Source organism: Poromitra crassiceps, assembly GCF_964638095.1.
Source record: "Poromitra crassiceps genome assembly, chromosome: 6".
Taxonomy (NCBI): domain Eukaryota; kingdom Metazoa; phylum Chordata; class Actinopteri; order Beryciformes; family Melamphaidae; genus Poromitra; species Poromitra crassiceps.
In genome coordinates this window covers 50971236-50989953 of record NC_139627.1, presented here as the reverse complement: position 1 = coordinate 50989953, position 18718 = coordinate 50971236, and the positions used below count along the sequence as shown (strand labels likewise).

At 45.7% G+C, this 18718-nt stretch overlaps 1 protein-coding gene across 1 annotated transcript in view; it reads left to right on the top strand.

The window, feature by feature from the left end:
• Window positions 1-18718, top strand: part of LOC310778171 (inactive dipeptidyl peptidase 10-like) — a gene marked incomplete at both ends in the record, with an annotated part of 193094 nt that overhangs the window by 95778 nt on the left and 78598 nt on the right. Inside the window, 2 exons of the mRNA XM_083638527.1 lie at window positions 13639-13753; window positions 15593-15688. Of these exons, the coding sequence (XP_083494653.1) occupies window positions 13639-13753; window positions 15593-15688 (211 nt within the window). The remainder of the gene's footprint in view (window positions 1-13638; window positions 13754-15592; window positions 15689-18718) is intronic.

The following is an 18718-nucleotide window of genomic DNA, read 5'->3' as shown; positions in this document are numbered from 1 at the left end:
CATAGTTGATAGGAATTTGTCTTGGTTCACTCTCAGACAGAGACAAAGACAGTGCAGCAGCACACAATGTAAACAATAACCATTAAACACAAGAAGAAGAACAAACATTCACAGTACCCAGCAGCGTCTTATTCAGCAGAAAGTACTGTACATACAGTTTAAAGTGCTATAGGTCAAACATAATGAATCAGTGCAAGTTCAGATGTCTAATGGCGAGGAGGTATAGGTGCTATCTCTGAAGCGAGATGTTTTGCTCTTGATGCTTCTGTATCTCCTGCCTGATGGGAGGAGATTGAAGAGGTCGTGTGTCAGATGAGAGTTGCCTGATATGATGGGGAGACTACAGCCGATGATTTTAGATGCACGGCGTATACTGCTCTCTCCAGCCGAGTCTTGTCCTGAGTGGTTGTGTGACCAAACCAGACAAGCATGGAGAAAGTGAGTACTACTACTACGCTTTCTGCAACGGTACAGCGTCATAATGCTATTGATAGTGAGTTGCAGTTCACTATTAGGCTGGTAAAAAAAAATAATCGTGATAACGTGATCTCACATTTTGTTTTGCTCTACGTATCAGTCTGGACTCTGAGCCGTCCACAGCCATTTCAGTGGGTGGGACTACTTGCCTTGACAGACAACTCCTTCAGCCAATCAGCGTTAGTGAAATGCAATTCATATCCACGTGGAAGAGCGGGGGGAAAGGTATTTTCCGCCGAGAAACACTGCTGCTGCATCTTGTTTATTTGTTGTTATTGAGTCTATTTCTGCAATAACTGCACTTATGGCTGTGTTTATACTCTGCTAATGTTAATGTTAACACACATACTGTCTTGATTGGCCGGTTTAGTGTCCTCTAGAGAGAGAGTGGCGTCAGCGGAGGACCAAAATGCGAGACTCATTAGCCGATGAACAGCCAGGAATGGGTCTCGCGCTACTTTTGCATGCTAAAATAAAGCTGATAATGTACAATTTGATTCAAGGGGGGAAACCCTTTCAGAGTACAACACAAACTGTCTATTTTGCTGCAACTCGACAGTGCTGCTTAATCCAGGACCTTACTTCCTGGAACTCTTGAGAGTAAAAAACTGGTCCATTGGAGTTAATGGAGGTGTCGGGACTCTTCTATCTACACGTCTCTGGGCTGCTTACATTGTCAACTACAAGGCAGGTCCCTGATTGGACGTGAAACTTTGTAATTTGGAATCGATTTTTTTGCCCGTTGTTATTTTTTATTCTTGCTCAAACCGAATGTTTTATGGTCACTCATGATTCAGTAGGTCACGGGTTGGCTTGGTTCCAGCCTTACAACTCGTTATATAGGATTTATCGAAATGTCTATCTCTGGAGAAAGTGAATGTGGAACTTACTTCCGGGGCAAATAATGACGTCACGAAAAATCACGTGACTGATGAGCTCTATAGACGTGGACAAAGACAGTGGGACAAATGGTGTCTGCACCCAAAGTATACATACTTTACCTTCCACGGGTTTCACAGAGGACATCTTTTGTCTCCTTGGACAGCCCAGTATAGGGATAGCACTGCACAGTATTTGGTGTATTTTGGATGTATGGTGTTGCCCTATAACCAAGGAGTCCTGTAGCGTAGGGTGCCGACAAACACAAAGACCAAGGCTCGCCATCTTGATCACGACACCTGCTTTAACCTTTTCATCTGCTACAGAAAAGAGCCATGAAAACACTGTCGTTTGTCACTTCCTGCCTAATGTCCCCGCCTCACTGAGAGACTCTACACATACCAACCTGAACACAAACACACACACACACACATACCAACCTGAACACAAACACACACACACACATACCAACCTGAACACAAACACACACACACACATACCAACCTGAACACAAACACACACGCGCGCGCACACAAACACACAGACAAACACGCGCACGCACGCACATAAACACACACACACACATGCACATACACACACACACACAAACACACAGACAAGCACACGCACGCAAGCACACACACACACACACACACACACAAACACACAGACAAGCACACGCACACAAGCACAGCCACACACACACACACACAAACACACAGACAAGCACACGCACGCAAGCACGCACACACACACACAAACACACAGACAAGCACAAGCACGCACACACACACAAACGCACACGGACACACACACAAAGACACACACGAGCACACACACGGACACACACACAAAGACACACGCGCACACAAACACACACACAAACACAAGCACACATACACATACAAACGCACACAGACACACACACAAAGACACACATGCACGCACACAAACACAAGCACACAAACGCACGCAAACACATGCACGCGCGCACACACAGACAGACACACACACGCACACACCTCTCCTGATGCACCTTTTGCTTCAGATGCAGGGCACATGGCTTACCAGGTGTAGACAAGATAAGAATAAGCCAAGATAAGAAGATTACATTTCTCCACTCAAAGATCTCATCCAAAAAGATCCTCTGCACAGCTACTGATCCTCCACCTACAAGTAACAGCATATTGAATAGAAGCTGGTGCTTGAATGTTGGCGGTAATGGATCAAAATGGGCTCAGCATTCATCCTTTGTGTAGTCTCTTTAAGACACATGCAATTTTCCAAATGCTTCCGCCATACCTGTCTGCATGTGCTTCAAACAGGGTGAACGTGGTCCAAACAGAAAGGGAAACTCAGGGGAAATAATCAGCCATGATAGTAGGGGGGATGGTCATAATTATCCAATCACGTGCATCAGTTTGTTTAGGTGTGTCACGTGACTCGTGATCAGTCGAATAATCAAACTTCCTCCGGTCGGAAGAGTTTTTTTTTACCCAACTTCCTTTGACCAGGCTCTGTGGGCGTGAGCAGACATCTCCATTCACTCCAATGGACCAGTTTTTCACTCTCAAGAGTTCCAGGAAGTAAGGTCCTGGATTAAGCAGCACTGTCGAGTTGCAGCAAAATGGACAGTTTGTGTTGTACTCTGAAAGGTTTTTTTCCCCCTTGAATCAAATCCTACATTATCAGCTTTATTTTAGCATGCAAAAGTAGCGCGAGACCCATTCCTGGCTGTTCATTGGCTAATCAGTCTCGCATTTTGGTCCTTCCGCTGACGCCACTCTCTCTCTAGAGGACACTAGGCAAGATGGATTTGTTGCGTGACGTTCCCGATTGGCCGGTTACGATGTCAACTACGAGGCGGCTCGCTGATTGGCTCGTCCGCTTTGCAGTTTCTGCAGAAAACCCTCCTCCCAGAGTTGAGGCCAGATGGTATAGAACGAAATGAAATGTGGGTTCACGTGACCGACCGGCTGGTTTACCAGGCTAACAAAGCCATAGACAACTGATTTGCTATGAATTTTCAAAGTTTTAAACTTTAGACGGTTGCTATAGCGCCACCATTAGGACTATTATCCCACAATGCCAGTTGAGGTTTGGCATAAGACTGGACCTACTAGTGTGATTTTTTCCTTCTTCTTTTTTCCCGCTCCTCCATGCATGCGAAGGCAATTTTTCCTCGTAGGAAGAAGCAGAGTAATAATAACAACATTGGCAAATAGAAGAGCGGCTGCCCGGCCCCTAATAATGCTCCCCGAGGTATAATAAGGGTTTCTCTGGTTAATGAGGCTATACAAAACAGAGGGAACACAAGCAAAATGATGTTAAATTTCGAGCGGAGGGCCGGTCTTCCCTCTGGAAAACGTCTTTGTCTTGTGATTGATCCAGCATGTGAATGACTGGGAGCTAGGGGGACTTTTAATTATAAGAGGGTCTAAGAGGGAAGGGCTAGGGTAGAATCAGGGGGGGGGGGGGGGGGGTGCACAGCAAGGCTCCGGGATATTTATCTTTGAATCATGCTCCCAATTAAAGGACTTGGAAAGCAAATAGATCCATAAATAAACAGATGGTTTAGCAGTTGCCTGCGGCTCTGTAAACAAGATGGATGTATTTATAACACTGCTCAGTCACTGGGAATGAAGTAAGGGGGTGTGCAGTGTGGCTGTCAGGAAGATAGAGATAGTTTGGCATACTGAGACTGGACCTGGTCTGCGGGTATACCTCCTTTACTCGACCAAGCTTTCCTCAAGTTCAGCACTGAAGTAGGCTAGTAGCAGGCTCAACTCAGTGCTACTTGGCCTGGACCCGGCCTGCAGCTACTACAGGGACTGACTGATTCTGCAGGGTGGGCATGCGGGATCATGGTGCACCAAACCTAGAGGGCCTTCCAAGAAACAGTCTCCTATACCGCTAAGCCTGCTGGGTAAACTGGCATCCCACCTACTGTATCTTTCAGCATCAATAAATTCCTCTTTGACATGCCATGTATGATCCCAGGGATATTCTGCTATGAACTCCACATTATGTTCTGGTTTGTTTCTGCGGGGGAGTTTCACGCATTTCCATCTTTCGTAAATAGAAAGAAAGAGGATGTTTCTGAGTGAACTGTAAATTTGTAAGTAAAGACGTTAGACTTACAGTCAGTCTCCATGGATGGAACGAGAGAAAAATGTGGAATGGCAGTGGTAGCACTCCCAGTGAGTCTATGAGCCAGCTGCAACATGTGACATGGCAGTGGTAGCACTCCTAGTGAGTTGCAGCAACTGAAGCCAAGTCCTTGGCCTTGCGCTGACTTGTCTAATATTGAAGTTTGTTCTTTCTTTCTCTCTCTCTCACTCACGCACGCACGCACTCACTCACTCACTCACTCACACACACACACTCACTCACTCACTCACTCACACACACACACACACACACACACACACACACACACACACACACACACACACACACACTCTCACTCACTCACTCACACACACACACACACACACACACACACACACACACACTTACTCACTCTCTCTCACACACACACACACACACACACACACCCACACCCACACGTACTCTCTCTCTCTCTCTCTCTCTCACACACACACACACACACACACACACACACACACACACACACACACACACACACACACACACACACACACACACACACACACACTTTTGTTCTTTAGTCACACAATAACCAAGCAGTGTTTTGAATATTACTATCCTTTGCACTTCTTATAATTGTCTTTCCTCTAGCATTGTACAGATAGAAACTTACATCTGACAAAGTGTAGGAAGGCCTTTCATCCGTCAGCATCAAGTCTCGTCATACTGAGTGAGGAAGGATTTTTTAAAGAGCACTGGCTTATGCCTCCCACACACTAGAGGATAAAAGGCCCGATTTAATGCCCGATTCCCCTCGGGGGGGGCGTGGCCCGATTCGAGGCTCGTCTCAACCGATTTTTTGTCAAAATAATTGTCAAGTGTCTGGTGTCAATAAATTATTGATTGAATCGGAGCCTGCCCGATCTCGAATCGGGCATATCAAACATGTTTGATATTTACGATGGCTGTCTCCCGACGGAACCCGCAATAGCCAATGAGAGCGAGCAGACCGGGACGCGTCGACGCGTCATACCCGGATGTTAATGCTGCGCTCACAACAAACGAGCAACAGCAGTGCCACAGCAGCTCCTCTCTCCCCAGCAGCCTCAAACAGGGTGGACAGCGGCGGATGGCTCTCCAAACATGTGCCGAGCGGAGCGGTTTGCTTCAAGGGAGCAGATATGCTGTAATATGAGCTCTCAGACAGGACGTTGTTTTCCCTCATTTTGCGAGGGTGTCCGCGCTGCTTGAAGTGGACCCGCCGCTCGGTGCATGTTTGGAGAGCCATCTGCTGTTGTCTGTGGGAAAAAATTGCGGTTTTGTGGGATATAAACAGCCTACAGTCTAGTTGCTGGAATCGCTGTGAGTCGGTACTTCAAACGGCTGGTGTGTGGTCTCGCAGTCTGGCCGAATCGTCTAGTGTGTGCGTTCAGGCGATTTTAATGTTAAAATCTGATGAAATTGTCCTTATGTCTGTGGTCTCTCATGTTTTTAAAATCGGTTAAGATTTGAAAATCCTCTAGTGTGTAGGCAGCATTAGTTTGTTCAAAAGACAGGCGAAATGGTGTACAGTAGAAATGCACGTTTTTTGTTTGTCTAGTTCTGGAGATTGCCTGCCTTTGCCATAAACAAATATCAGTCAAAGTGTTGCTTCTACAAAGCTCACGGGAGATTGTTCACAAATCTCAGCGATTCTTTAAAATAACTGTCATGTTTGAACAATGGATGTTCCTGCCTGAGAAAATAACATTTCAACCCGATGTGTCTGTTACACAATAACTGCCTCTAGTTTATCAAAGAGGCTGTGTCTCAAACAGCTGCCTGCTGCCTAGCGGCCCAATAGACCCTTTTCGCGCGGGCCATTTTGTGTCAAAAAGGCAGGATAAACACAGTCTTATCAGATATGCTATGGCTGCATGGTTCGGCACTCTCACTGTCCATCTCAAATCCAGAATTGTAAAAATGGTAAAAACAGCCATGAAAGTGATACTGTAGGTAAGAAAGAACATCTAACTCTTCAGACCATCTTTGAGAAAAAGGTGATCAGTCTGACAGATAGAGTTCTGAAGGATCCATCACACATTTTATTTTCTGAGTATGATTTGTTACCTTCTGGCAGACGTTACAGAGCTAGTCGATACAAGAGTAACCGCTTTAAGCTCTCCTTCCTCCCAACTTCTATTGCACTTCTTAACAAACAACCAGCCCTACCTTGTAGTATCCCATAGGATGATAGGTGGAGGTTCTCTAGGAAAGGAGGTATTGTAGCTTATGCTCTTGGTTAAGCTCTTGCTATGCTCTTTTATTTGACTGTTTTTATATTTTAGGACTTTTATTCTTTTATTATCTTAAATTTTACCTCTGAAGTTTTGGTTGTGGTCTTTCTTCTTCTTTTACTATTCTACCTCATAGAGGTAATAATGTTTGAATTCTCCTCACAGTCTATGTACAGTAGACTTTTTGTACAATACAACCCTCGGCACACGTGATGCTGACAGGGATTTTCAGTATTTTTACTTTGCTTTTTTGTTATCTTGGAAAAGTTTGAGTTGAATAAATAATGCAATGGGGCTTTGCAACTATTATGTCTTGGTTACACTTCCTCTGTTGAAATTAGTGCAATTACGGAGTGTCTCTATGTTCTTTGTTGTTGACTGTTTGTATGTGGTCTGTTTGTTAAGCCGGGATGTGGCTATATGCACTTTTTGCCCAAGACTAATTTCCCCCAGGGGACAATAAAGTTTATCTCATCATCATCATCTCAGGTGCAAGAAAAACACTAATGAGGGTTTCCAACTTCTAACCATGGAAGCTGCGTCCATGTTAGCAGTGCACGCACCCCGTCTGAAGTGGGTGCACGAGCTCCAAGGCAGTGGTGTGTACATGCATGTGGTCTTCATCTGGATCCGTCTGGATGCAGTCCAGGTGTGCAAACTTCTCACCAGAGGATGGCTGTCCAAAAATTCAGGGAAGAAAACCGTAAATCAGACGTGGAAAGTACTCAAGTACTGTACAAGTCGTTTCTTTTATTTGTATTTGTACCTAGTATTTTTTATAATGCTATACTTTTAATCTTACTCGAGTAATTTAAATGAGTACATGACTACTTGAGTACTTGTAAATGTACACTGAGTAAATGAGTAAATACACTTTTGTTTTGTTTTGCACACTGCACATATCAAAACAGCACAAGTAGCATTGGGACCGCTGGCTAACAGGTCCAGAATCACTTCTGCATTTAGGGCGCCCAAACGGGTGGCTCGTTAGTACAGTGGCGATTAAATTCAATCGCGCAATTGAATTAGACAGGTGTAGAGGACCCACACAATTTGAATTATCCCCATCATCACATTAGTTTAGAAATCTCCGTTTCATTTGACACTACTAATAGACCCATTTCACAGCATTGATTGATTGATTGATTGAATACTTTATTGAAACAATGGCACGAGAAATACAGCGTAAGACCAGATTCATTGAAACAAAAGGAATAAAACATTTGTTTTGCAACTATTTTGAGGTGGTAAAGCAGGAAGTAAAGCAGGTATAACCAATACCATTAATGATGGTTCCATTCTCCAGTGCCAGGGCCCTCATTAATGTTATTGCTTACACTTGCTTTTACTTCCTGCTTCACCGCCTCAAAAAGGTTTCTCTGAAAAGTGCCTATAGCCATATGAATGTATCTGATTGTGATATCGCTGCTGCTGCTGCTAGCAGCTCTAGCTCGTCTGGCAAAGGAGAGAATCACCAGCATTCCTGGCCGAATCTAAATGGTAATGTGCTGGATGTGTGAAATTTAATTATTATGGTAAATAATTAAAATATATATATTTTTTAATGTAATGCAAATGTACTTTTACTTCAGTACTTTTAAATTGGCTACTTTTTTTTTTACTCTTACTTGAGTAATTTCCTGGGCAAGTAATTTTACTTGTACTTGAGTTAACTTTCACTAACAATACTTGTACTTCAGGATTTCAGTACTCTTTCCACCTCTTCTGGAAATACTTCTAGTGGCACATGCGTTGTACACGTACATGCCTTCGAGCTGGTGCCAGTTCAGACGGGTGCACACGCTAACATGGACGTGGCTCCGAGCTACGTGGGTACAGCAAGCTTTTAGGCTGAAACACACGCTAACATGGACATGGCTCCGAGCTACGTGGGTACAGCAAGCTTTTAGCCTGAAACACACGCTAACATGGACATGGCTCCGAGCTACGTGGGTACAGAAAGCTTTTAGCCTGAAACACACGCTAACATGGACATGGCTCCGAGCTACGTGGGTACAGCAAGCTTTTAGCCTGAAACACACGCTAACATGGACATGGCTCCGAGCTACGTGGGTACAGAAAGCTTTTAGCCTGAAACACACGCTAACATGGACGTGGCTCCGAGCGACGTGGGTACAGCAAGCTTTTAGCCTGAAACACACGCTAACATGGACATGGCTCCGAGCTACGTGGGTACAGAAAGCTTTTAGCCTGAAACACACGCTAACATGGACATGGCTCCGAGCGACGTGGGTACAGCAAGCTTTTAGCCTGAAACACACGCTAACATGGACATGGCTCCGAGCTACGTGGGTACAGCAAGCTTTTAGCCTGAAACACACGCTAACATGGACATGGCTCCGAGCTACGTGGGTACAGCAAGCTTTTAGGCTGAAACACACGCTAACATGGACATGGCTCCGAGCGACGTGGGTACAGCAAGCTTTTAGGCTGAAACACACGCTAACATGGACGTGGCTCCGAGCTACGTGGGTACAGCAAGCTTTTAGGCTGAAACACACGCTAACATGGACGTGGCTCTGAGCGACGTGGGTACAGCAAGCTTTTAGCCTGAAACACACGCTAACATGGACGTGGCTCCGAGCTACGTGGGTACAGCAAGCTTTTAGGCTGAAACACGATGGGCTAAATAACATCTTTCCAAGTGGGCGTGTCGGGGCTCTCAAAGACGATTGTGCCACTAGTCACCACATACTTCAGTTGTTTAGGAAAATAACGGTTTTCCTGGGAATCTGTGGGAATGTTTTGCGCACTAAAATAAATTCACCCGACCTTCTATCGGCATGGGGGTGAGTAGATAAGGAGTGAATTTTCATTCTTTGGGTGAACTTTAATTTGATTTGAACCATACACAAAATGTGAAAGAAACTCCAATAAGCAGTTTTGTCCGCCCTGCGTCCTGGCTCACTCTCCTCTGTCTGGATTGATGGGAGAGGCCACAGCGTGTGATGGCCCTGGCCCGTCCGGGGAGGAGGTCAGGGGCGTAGAGGCACACACCACAGGTGGACTGATGGAACGCCTCTGTCCCAAAACCTCATCCATCAGGGCCGTGAAGACGCTGTGTCCTCTCCCCTGTCTGTCCCTGTCCCAGGTGGTGGTGTTTTTCCAACTCCTACAGACGAGTATTTAAATTACAGGATAAGTGGTGGGAGTTGACATACAGTATCTAAATATATAAAGCATGAATGGGTAGCTGATAGTAACCTTTATTTCTTCTTTAGATTGTCCAACTTTTAGGGGGTGGAAAAAAGGATGTGATCGTGAGAGAAATAGGGAGAGTAAACGGAATCAATGAAGTATTTTGAATTCCCTTCTATGATTTAAACATTCAGGTTACTTCTACAACATAATGACTGCACAATAGTCTACTGGTAGAATTTAGGGCACTACTAAACAAAAAGTACTTTTGTCAGCTCAACTTTACTTCTATCCATTCAGGGCGTGTTTGTTTGTTTGTTTGCTTGTTCATTTGTTTGTTGATCTGTTTGTTTGTTTGTTCTTGGCCAGTGAAGTCTTGCCGTTATCGGCCCGGCCCTTAATAAAGGTGGTGGTATCCTCCGTCGACCCTTTGAAATGGTGAAGTCCAATAATCCGTAACCAACGATCAAACATTACGTTTTAATTAGGGATGGGCATCGAATTTCGAATTTTCGAATAATCGTTGTTATTATCAAGGTCGACTTTTATTATTGAAAGTCGAAATTCGTTTATTGATTATTTTTTTTTATTATTTTTTTGTGAGTGAAATGTTGCATTGTCTCCCCTGATTCTAAGTATAGTCGAATCGCTTGGTTTGAGCAAGTAAAACAATTTTTATAAGCAACCTCTCCCTCTTCATGGGATTTCATCCGCCATTAATTTTTCCATAAACCTTGCTTAAAATGCTTATAAAAATTGTTTTACTTGCTCAAACCAAGCGATTCGACTATACTTAGAATCAGGGGAGACAATGCAACATTTAACTAAAAAAAAAAAAAAAAAAAAAAAAAAAAAAATTACATTTTTTATTTTTTTTACATTTTCTTTTTATTTTCGAATTTCGATTAAAAGTCGACTTTGGCCAGCGAATTTCGAATAGTGTTTTTGCTAGAAATGCCCATCCCTAGTTTTAATATCAGTTAAATAAATAACAGTTTAGGCTACAGAATAATATGATGGGCTTGTTTTAAAGGGATACGCCAACAATTTGAGAGTTTAGGCCATTTGCCATATTGCCGATATCAAAACTAGAATGTACATGGCTTTATTTTCAATCTGCGTGCAGTACAAACTGGTAGAGCCCTCACTGCTACTTAGCTTAGCTGTTATAGCCTAGTTAACGTTAGTCTGCTTATTAAGCTAACATGGATAGGCTAACCTCAAGAAGACTGTGGCAACTGAATCCGAGGGTCTGTCCGAGTCGTTGCTCTACCCCCTCTGCTGATCTGAGGAGAGTTGTAGACTAGCACATGCTTCCTCCGGTACAGTGAGGAGTTTCACCAGCAGGACGTAGCGCGTGGGATGATCACGCTACTCCCCCAGTTCCCCTCCAAACTGGCACCCTGACCATCCAGAGGAGGCGCTAGTGCAGCAACCAGGACTCATACCCCAGTGGCTTCCCACCCGCAGACGAGGCCAATTGTGTCTGTAGGAACGTCTGTCCAAGCCAGGGGTGCCGCTGCTGGGAATTGAACCCGGGTCTCTGTGGTGGTAGAACCCGGGTCTCTGCGGTGGTAGAACCCGGGTCTCTGCGGTGGTAGAACCCGGGTCTCTGCGGTGGTAGGCGAGTGTTTTGCCTCTACACTAACCAGATGCCCCCCTTTTTTTATACCACTACAGCCCTGTCCATACAGCTCTGGTATGGCTGCCGGAACAGACTCACCTTTTTAATCTGGTCAGAAACAAGCAGATCCGGAAAAAATAGACTCATATCTGGTCTATTTTTGCCGGATCCGGTTACGGCTGACAAGATTACATGGGCACGTACAGTACCGCATCTGGTGGACATTTGGCTTTAGGGACCAACTAATACTTGGGTACACTTGGGTAGACTTACATATTATGACAACCGCACTTGAAATAATTCAAATATTTAATACAATTCAATTCTTAAAGTCAAACTGATTGCTGAAGTGGCACATGGGTTGGAGTCCATTTCAGACTGAAAACATAACTTGTCTGAGATGACAGGTTGAGAGGCGGGTCATAGTAGCATGTCGATGATTTGATTTGACAATTCTGGGGACTGGCTTTGGCATTGGCCAATCCTGGCGTGTTCCACCCCCAAATCAGTGGGATTCAGCATGTTGCCGTGCTACGCGAGTGGGATCCGCCGAGTACCAGGCAGCCAGCTACTTCTGTGTGGAACGAGCGGACAATCCGATGCATGGGTGCTGCCCACCCGCCTGGAATCTCCGAGGGGCGACCCCTGACAACCAGGCTCTCAGGCGCGCGCCATTATCGCTATTGCGGTAAATACAATATTCCAGGAATGCGAGTTTTAATGAGCCAGTTACATTTATTTGCATTCTCAGACATTACCGTTTGATTTATTTAGTATGTTCCATACAATTTGCCATGTTAGTAGTTAGTTTATGGGCTAGAAATTCTGTCAGATGACAGGCACTAGGCGCCATTTTCTCCTTCATTTGGAAGAGAAAATTATCCTGAAATGAAGATTTGATTGACAGCTGCGATGTCGTGATATGATTGGTTGAAATGGGGTAGAAATTTGATAGTACTAGGTGACGTCAGCAAACTGTAGATTACTGTTATGAATGAAATCTTGAAAAATGAACTTTTGATGTGAAAAAGTGTGAAAAACTAAAGAAATTTGATTTTTTTTTTGGCATACATTATTAAATAGGTGCACTGCATACCCAGGCATTTGAAATAAAAGAAAAGAAAAGTCATTTTTGGGTTCAGCTCAACTTTAAATATTGCTTGCTAGACCTTTCTTTGCTTTAGCCTACCAGAGCTGGGAGATTAGAGATATGTAGGACAAATGTCCGTGCATGCAATGGTAATAATGATAATATAGCACTTTTCTAAAAACAAATATTACAAAGTGCTTCACACAAACAAATCAAAACAAACAGTGATAAAAGCAAGGTGAAGATAAAACATAAAACCACAGGCCAGCCAAGTTCATCAGATAGCCTAAAATGTCAGATGAGACAAGTTTTTACATTATAACATAAACAAACAAAACACAAATACAAGGGAGTATAGAGTTTATAGAAAGGATAAAACATTATTTCTAGGAGTGTTTTAAACAAAGACGCTATAAAAAGTCCACCTAATAAAGAGCACAATCGACACTTTCACTTTGATATAGTAACTAATCCCCACAGGGGGAAATACAGTATGTCTTTGTTCCCTCTCTGGTTGGGGTTCAGCTGCTGCTCCCTGGAGTAGGTGGGGGAGTACTCTTGCTCAAGGACACTGCGGCAGGGACAGCCGCACAGGAACTGAACCTGGCCCTATTTTCTTATGAAATACTCAATCGTTTTCAGCCTCTTGGCCCCCTATGATAATCTAATGAAATAATTTGAGATGGGGGAATCATTGTGTGGTTGAATACACTCTGGAGCCTGTGTTGGGGGCGTCGCTTTGTTAAGGGGTAACAAGCACACACACACAAAAATGTGTGTGCACGTGTGTGTGTGTGTGTGTGTGTGTGTGTGTGTGTGTGTGTGTGTGTGTGTGTGTGTGCATGTGTGTCCTTTTGAGGATCTGTTCTGTAAGCATAATCATTTGGTCAACCAATGAAGAAAGTTAATGTGCTTTCATTTTGTGCGATTAATCATTTAGGAGCAGGTGTCACACTTTTACAAATGTATTTTCAAACGTTGTAAGTAAAGATGCTTTGTTTCCTTCTCTCACTTCTCTGTAGGAATTGGATGTGGGGACAGATAGGAACTGGAACTGGAAGGGGATCGTCATCTCTCTGCTGGTTATTCTGGTGGTGCTCTCCCTCATCGGACTATTCATTGTTCTTCTGTCAAGAGGTGAGTCTCATGGCTCTAAGGCTCGCACATCTGTTCACAAACATGAGACTGAAATCACTTGCCTTTTGAGTGCATCAAGGGTGGAATTTCCATAGAGACAGGAGGGGACATGCCCCCCCCCCTCTTTGCAAAATCCATATGACTTTATGCTAATCCCATGCCAAAACAAAAACATAAAAAAATAAAGAAAACACAGTTTTTGCATGTGTTATTTTCACCTATTTGAATATTTCTGCATACTGGAGACCATAAACAGTCTTGGAATTCCATGAATTGGGTATGACTGTAAAGCTGAGACTCTTGTGGATTCAAGGAGCCCAATTGTATTAATGTGGGATGATGTTAGTCCCCATAGTAATAATTGTAGTGAGACCATTTTTTGAAATTTGACATCACTGTATAAAATGAGCTATTGTGACCTCTATAGCATTCAGGGGATGTATGGCGTTCCTATAGGTATATTGACAATAAGGGGGTTTCTGAGCAATTTCCAGAACAGAATTGCTCACTAAATTCAGAGAAATACAATTCTTTGATACCAAATCACAGCATGAATTTTTCTATGGTGTTCCTCACAGTCTTGGTGTCTTAATGTATTTTTGGAGGGTTTCCCCCCCCCAATTCCTGAATGGTCAAAAATGATTTTCAATCTTACAATGGAGTCATACGGCAAAGTACTTGCCATGCATGCCATTTGCTAAATAAAGTATCTTGTTAAACCCTACCAACCGGTCTGTCACGATTGAAATGTGTTTATGCATTGTATCGCGCAAACACTAATTTAAAAAATATATACGGTATCTAGCATCTCTTAACCTCTTTCTCAAATCAATCAAGATGAAAGATCTTTTCTCATGCTTTGTACATCAGTAATGAGCTTCATATCATACAGTGCTATCAGCTCCCACTGGAAATACAAGTTGTTCCCACAGCCCCAGAATAATGATCTCGGATAGTGTCACAGTCACCTTTCCATCAATTGGTCTAATTTAAAAAGGTGCGCACAGCGAAAATGGTCAGCGTTCATTTAAATCAGGAGAGGCTATTGGTTCTTCATAATAACATTTATTGATACAACAAACACGATTAAAGTTTGGCTCCATGATGATGATGATGATCCTCCTGCGATGATGGGAGGAGGGTGTTCATGCTCATTCTCATGCTTCGTGCTCACGTTCGTGATCATGCTATTCCCCCCAGTTCCCCCCCCCCCCCACCCAAACAGTCATTTTTAGGACCCTGTCTGTCAAAATGACAGATAAAGAGAAAGTCTAACTCAACCTCTGCTACCGTCCCCTGGGCGGTGCTACCGTATTTCCTAACTGGACGAGCCTGAGGGCGTGCTTAACCTTTCCCTGAACCCGCAGCTGCAGAGTGCTTTTCCAACGGTCCGCCCATGCTGCGTTCCATAAAACGCCATAGGCACTGCGGAGCGTGGAGGAGGAGGAGGTCACCAATGGGCGCTTTGGGCAAAGCGAGGCTCTGAGACGAGTGAGAACGGGCCCAAAGTGGACCCTATACAGTCCCTGCTCTCAGCAGACGGAGGGGGGGGGGGGCTGCATGGTGGGGGTGGGCGATACAGCAGAATGTGGTCTCGATCTGATATCAAGTAATGCAGGGTCACTGTGAGATACTGATACTATTAATGATTCAAAGTGGCTTGTGTAGGGGATGGGGGCGGGGGGGGGGGTCGGGCGGCTGACCTCTGACCTCCCTCCTCCCTGTTGCAGCTTAGACACTTCTCGTGCTAATCGGAGAACCATGGCTTATATCTATAACTGATTGCTTGTACATTAGTTATTGAATGTGTTCATGATTTGTTTTCTGTTCCCCCTGCAGATGATGCTGGTAAATCCTTTGGCTCTCCGTTGACTCTGGATGACCTGTTTCAAAGACACTTCCAAGTGCATGATCCTGATGCAAAGTGGATCAATGGTATGTATGTTCTCTAGGTCTAGGACAGTGGTCCCCAACCACCGGGCCGTGGACCGGTACCGGCCGCAACGCATTTGGTACCGGGCCGCGAGCCGGTCCAAAAAAATTAAATAAACATAGGCTATAATATTATAGGCTGTGTGCGGTAGTTGAAACATAGTTTCAAGTTGATGTTTATTTATGTTTGTAGTTGAAACAAAAACATAAATACTGTATAGGCTACATACAGTACAACACAAAAGGCTGTTATTTACCCTTCGTCGCCACCTGGTGAGTAAATATATATGTAACTAAAACCATTAAAATTGACAACCGGTCCATGTGTCTACCGGTCCTTGGCACAAAAAAGGTTGGGAACCCCTGGTCTAGGGCACGCCCACCCATTCATTTGAACGGAGGCTGCTCAGTGGCGCATGAAGCTCTCGTGGGGACGCTTCTCTTCCGGGTTTTACTTCCGTGACCATGCGGCTCAAGGCGAAGTGAGCATGGCTGCCATGATATCTTGCTTACGTATTCCATGACGTTGCCCGCCGGAGAAGCGCGTTCATGTCGGTCATGAGCAGAGCCCAGAGAGCCAGCACAGAAGAGATGAGAGCCGTGCGCCATAGAGACACTGCGGAGCGCGTCATCATTCAGAAACCACGCCCAAAACGGGGGAAAACAGAACCCCCCCCCTCCGATCCTGGCGTTCTCCTATGTCACGTGCATGGTTGCGTGTTGCACCAAAAGATCGTATACGGAAGATGAAGACGCCAACTTACTTCCTTGACAGCTAGAACCACATTTTTCTTCTCGCCAATTCACAATGGCTTCCTTGTTTTGCTCAGGAGTACAAAAAAACTTTAACTGGCGATTTTTTACATTTGTTGTGTGCGCAGGCCCACCACACAACAGCTTTTAGCTATGTTTAATTCAAGGAAATGACGCTGGTCTATGGGAGTGAACGGAGCGATTTCCCCCGTGATGGGCGTGACTTATTTCATGCATCTCTATTGTTGTGTTGCGGTAACTTAAGGGTGGGCTACTCGTGTAAAATTACATTACTTCATATCTTAATAAAAGCCTAAATCGGCCAGTAATAGTAACACAGCACACAGCTAACAAACCGAGCAGTCTGGTATCCAGTTTAAAGCTTCACATAAACAAGGAAGTGATGACGCTGAAGCCGCGCTCACATTCATGGATGTGCGTTCATGGACCCGCAGAAAATACAGCTTGAATACGGCTCTTGGTGGCTTCTGAAGAAAAATGAGCTCATGAAAAAAATACTTGATAATTAAAAGAGTCGTTTTTGACTTTGAGTGACACCCAGACATTTTGTCCCTGATCTTAACAGCTGCTGCTGTCCCCACGTAAGTGGATGGGAATTTCTCTTTCTGGGCTGCATGGTGTCACGTGACTTGCAATACCGAGCTTGGCCACCATGTTCAATTTGCTTCACAGCCCGGCGCTGTTCCTGGGGGCCTGGTTCTCTTTCAACATTTGTTTCGGTATCTCACTATGGGAACACGCTCTCTGCGCTGTTTCCTAGAAGCATTTATTGCATTACGCCAGTCCTGACTGGCTGACGGACGTGACGTCTGCTCCCTAGGGGGAGGGAGCTTCCCCTACTATAAGAGCCTGACGTCACATCCTTACCCTCAGTCTAAAACCTCTTCTCGCTCCTGAAGCATACCTCGGAAGGACAGACAGTACGGTGGATGAGGGACTAGCATCACTGCTTACAGAGCGAGCTTACACCTCGGTCAACGAGCGCTATCCCGACACGGTACGGTTCCACTTTCTGAGTCTAGCGGCTAGTTCGTATCCAAACATTAGCTGCTAAGGCTAGCCATCACACTAGCCTGAGCGATGTCGGAGCCGGCGGCACTTATCCCCACCACGGGTAGAGCCACCCCTCCGGCGGCGAGGACGTGCGATTGCGGCAATAAAATTGCGGGAGCAGACACTCACCAAGTGTGCTCAGCGTGCCTCGGGCTGCAACATGCCCAGGACGCTACGCTATCCCCGATTGCCTGCGAGCATTGTGCACGCTTCTCGAACAAGACTCGCAGACGCAGGCTGGCACGCCAGGCCAGCATGCCTGCGATGGATCCTATGCTGGGGGTATCCACTCCCCCACCACAGGAACTAACTGAGAGCCCCCGAGGAGACACCATCCACGCGGGGGCGAGCTGGGGCGAACAGGTCGACGAGCTAATCCCTCTGACCGGCCCCGACGACGAGTCCGACGACGGCCTCACGGCCGGGCAAGACAACGTCTTGGGCGAAGCCTCTGATTCGGGAGACGAGCCTGTCAGCTTGGGCTCCGACGATGAGGAGGACGGCTACGCGCCGTTTGACATCGCACCGGCTGCAAAGCCGGGGGCTGTGGGATTCTTCGGCAGTGGCCCTCCAGACCCGACCGCCGGTACGGACCTACACGATGTTTGCCGGAGAGCGGCTGCGAAGCTAGGCATAGTGTGGCCTGAAGCCCTCGTCGAGACCGCAAGGTCTCGCTACGAAGGGCGGAGACTGCCCACAACCAAGCCCTCGGCAAAGCAGCTGCTGCCGATTTTCCCTGAGTGCTTGGAGGAGGCTACCCGGTCATGGGATAATCCCCTAACGTGTAAGAACCCCGTCCTGGGAGGGTCGTCGTTAGATTGGGCCGGGATGGAAGAGAAAGGTTTCGCCCACCTGCCACCGGTCGAACCGGTGTTGGCTTCCCACCTCCACCCCACTCAGAAGAACACCATGGCCTCGGCGGGGCCAGGCCTGCCCTCCAAGGCTGAGTGTTTCCAGTCATCACTGACGGAGAAAGGTTACAAGTGTGTCGCCACGTCAGTGAAGGCTCTGAACGCATCGTCCCTGCTAATAGCCTACCAGGCCGAATTACAGGACGACATGCGAGCCTCACCCTCCACACAATTGTGGGATGAGGTGTGTGTGGTTACGGATCTCTGCCTGCGTCTGCATAGATGCGCCGTGCAATCATCCGGGCGTGCCATGGCAATGATGGTCACTCAGGAGAGAGCTAGATGGCTTAACCTA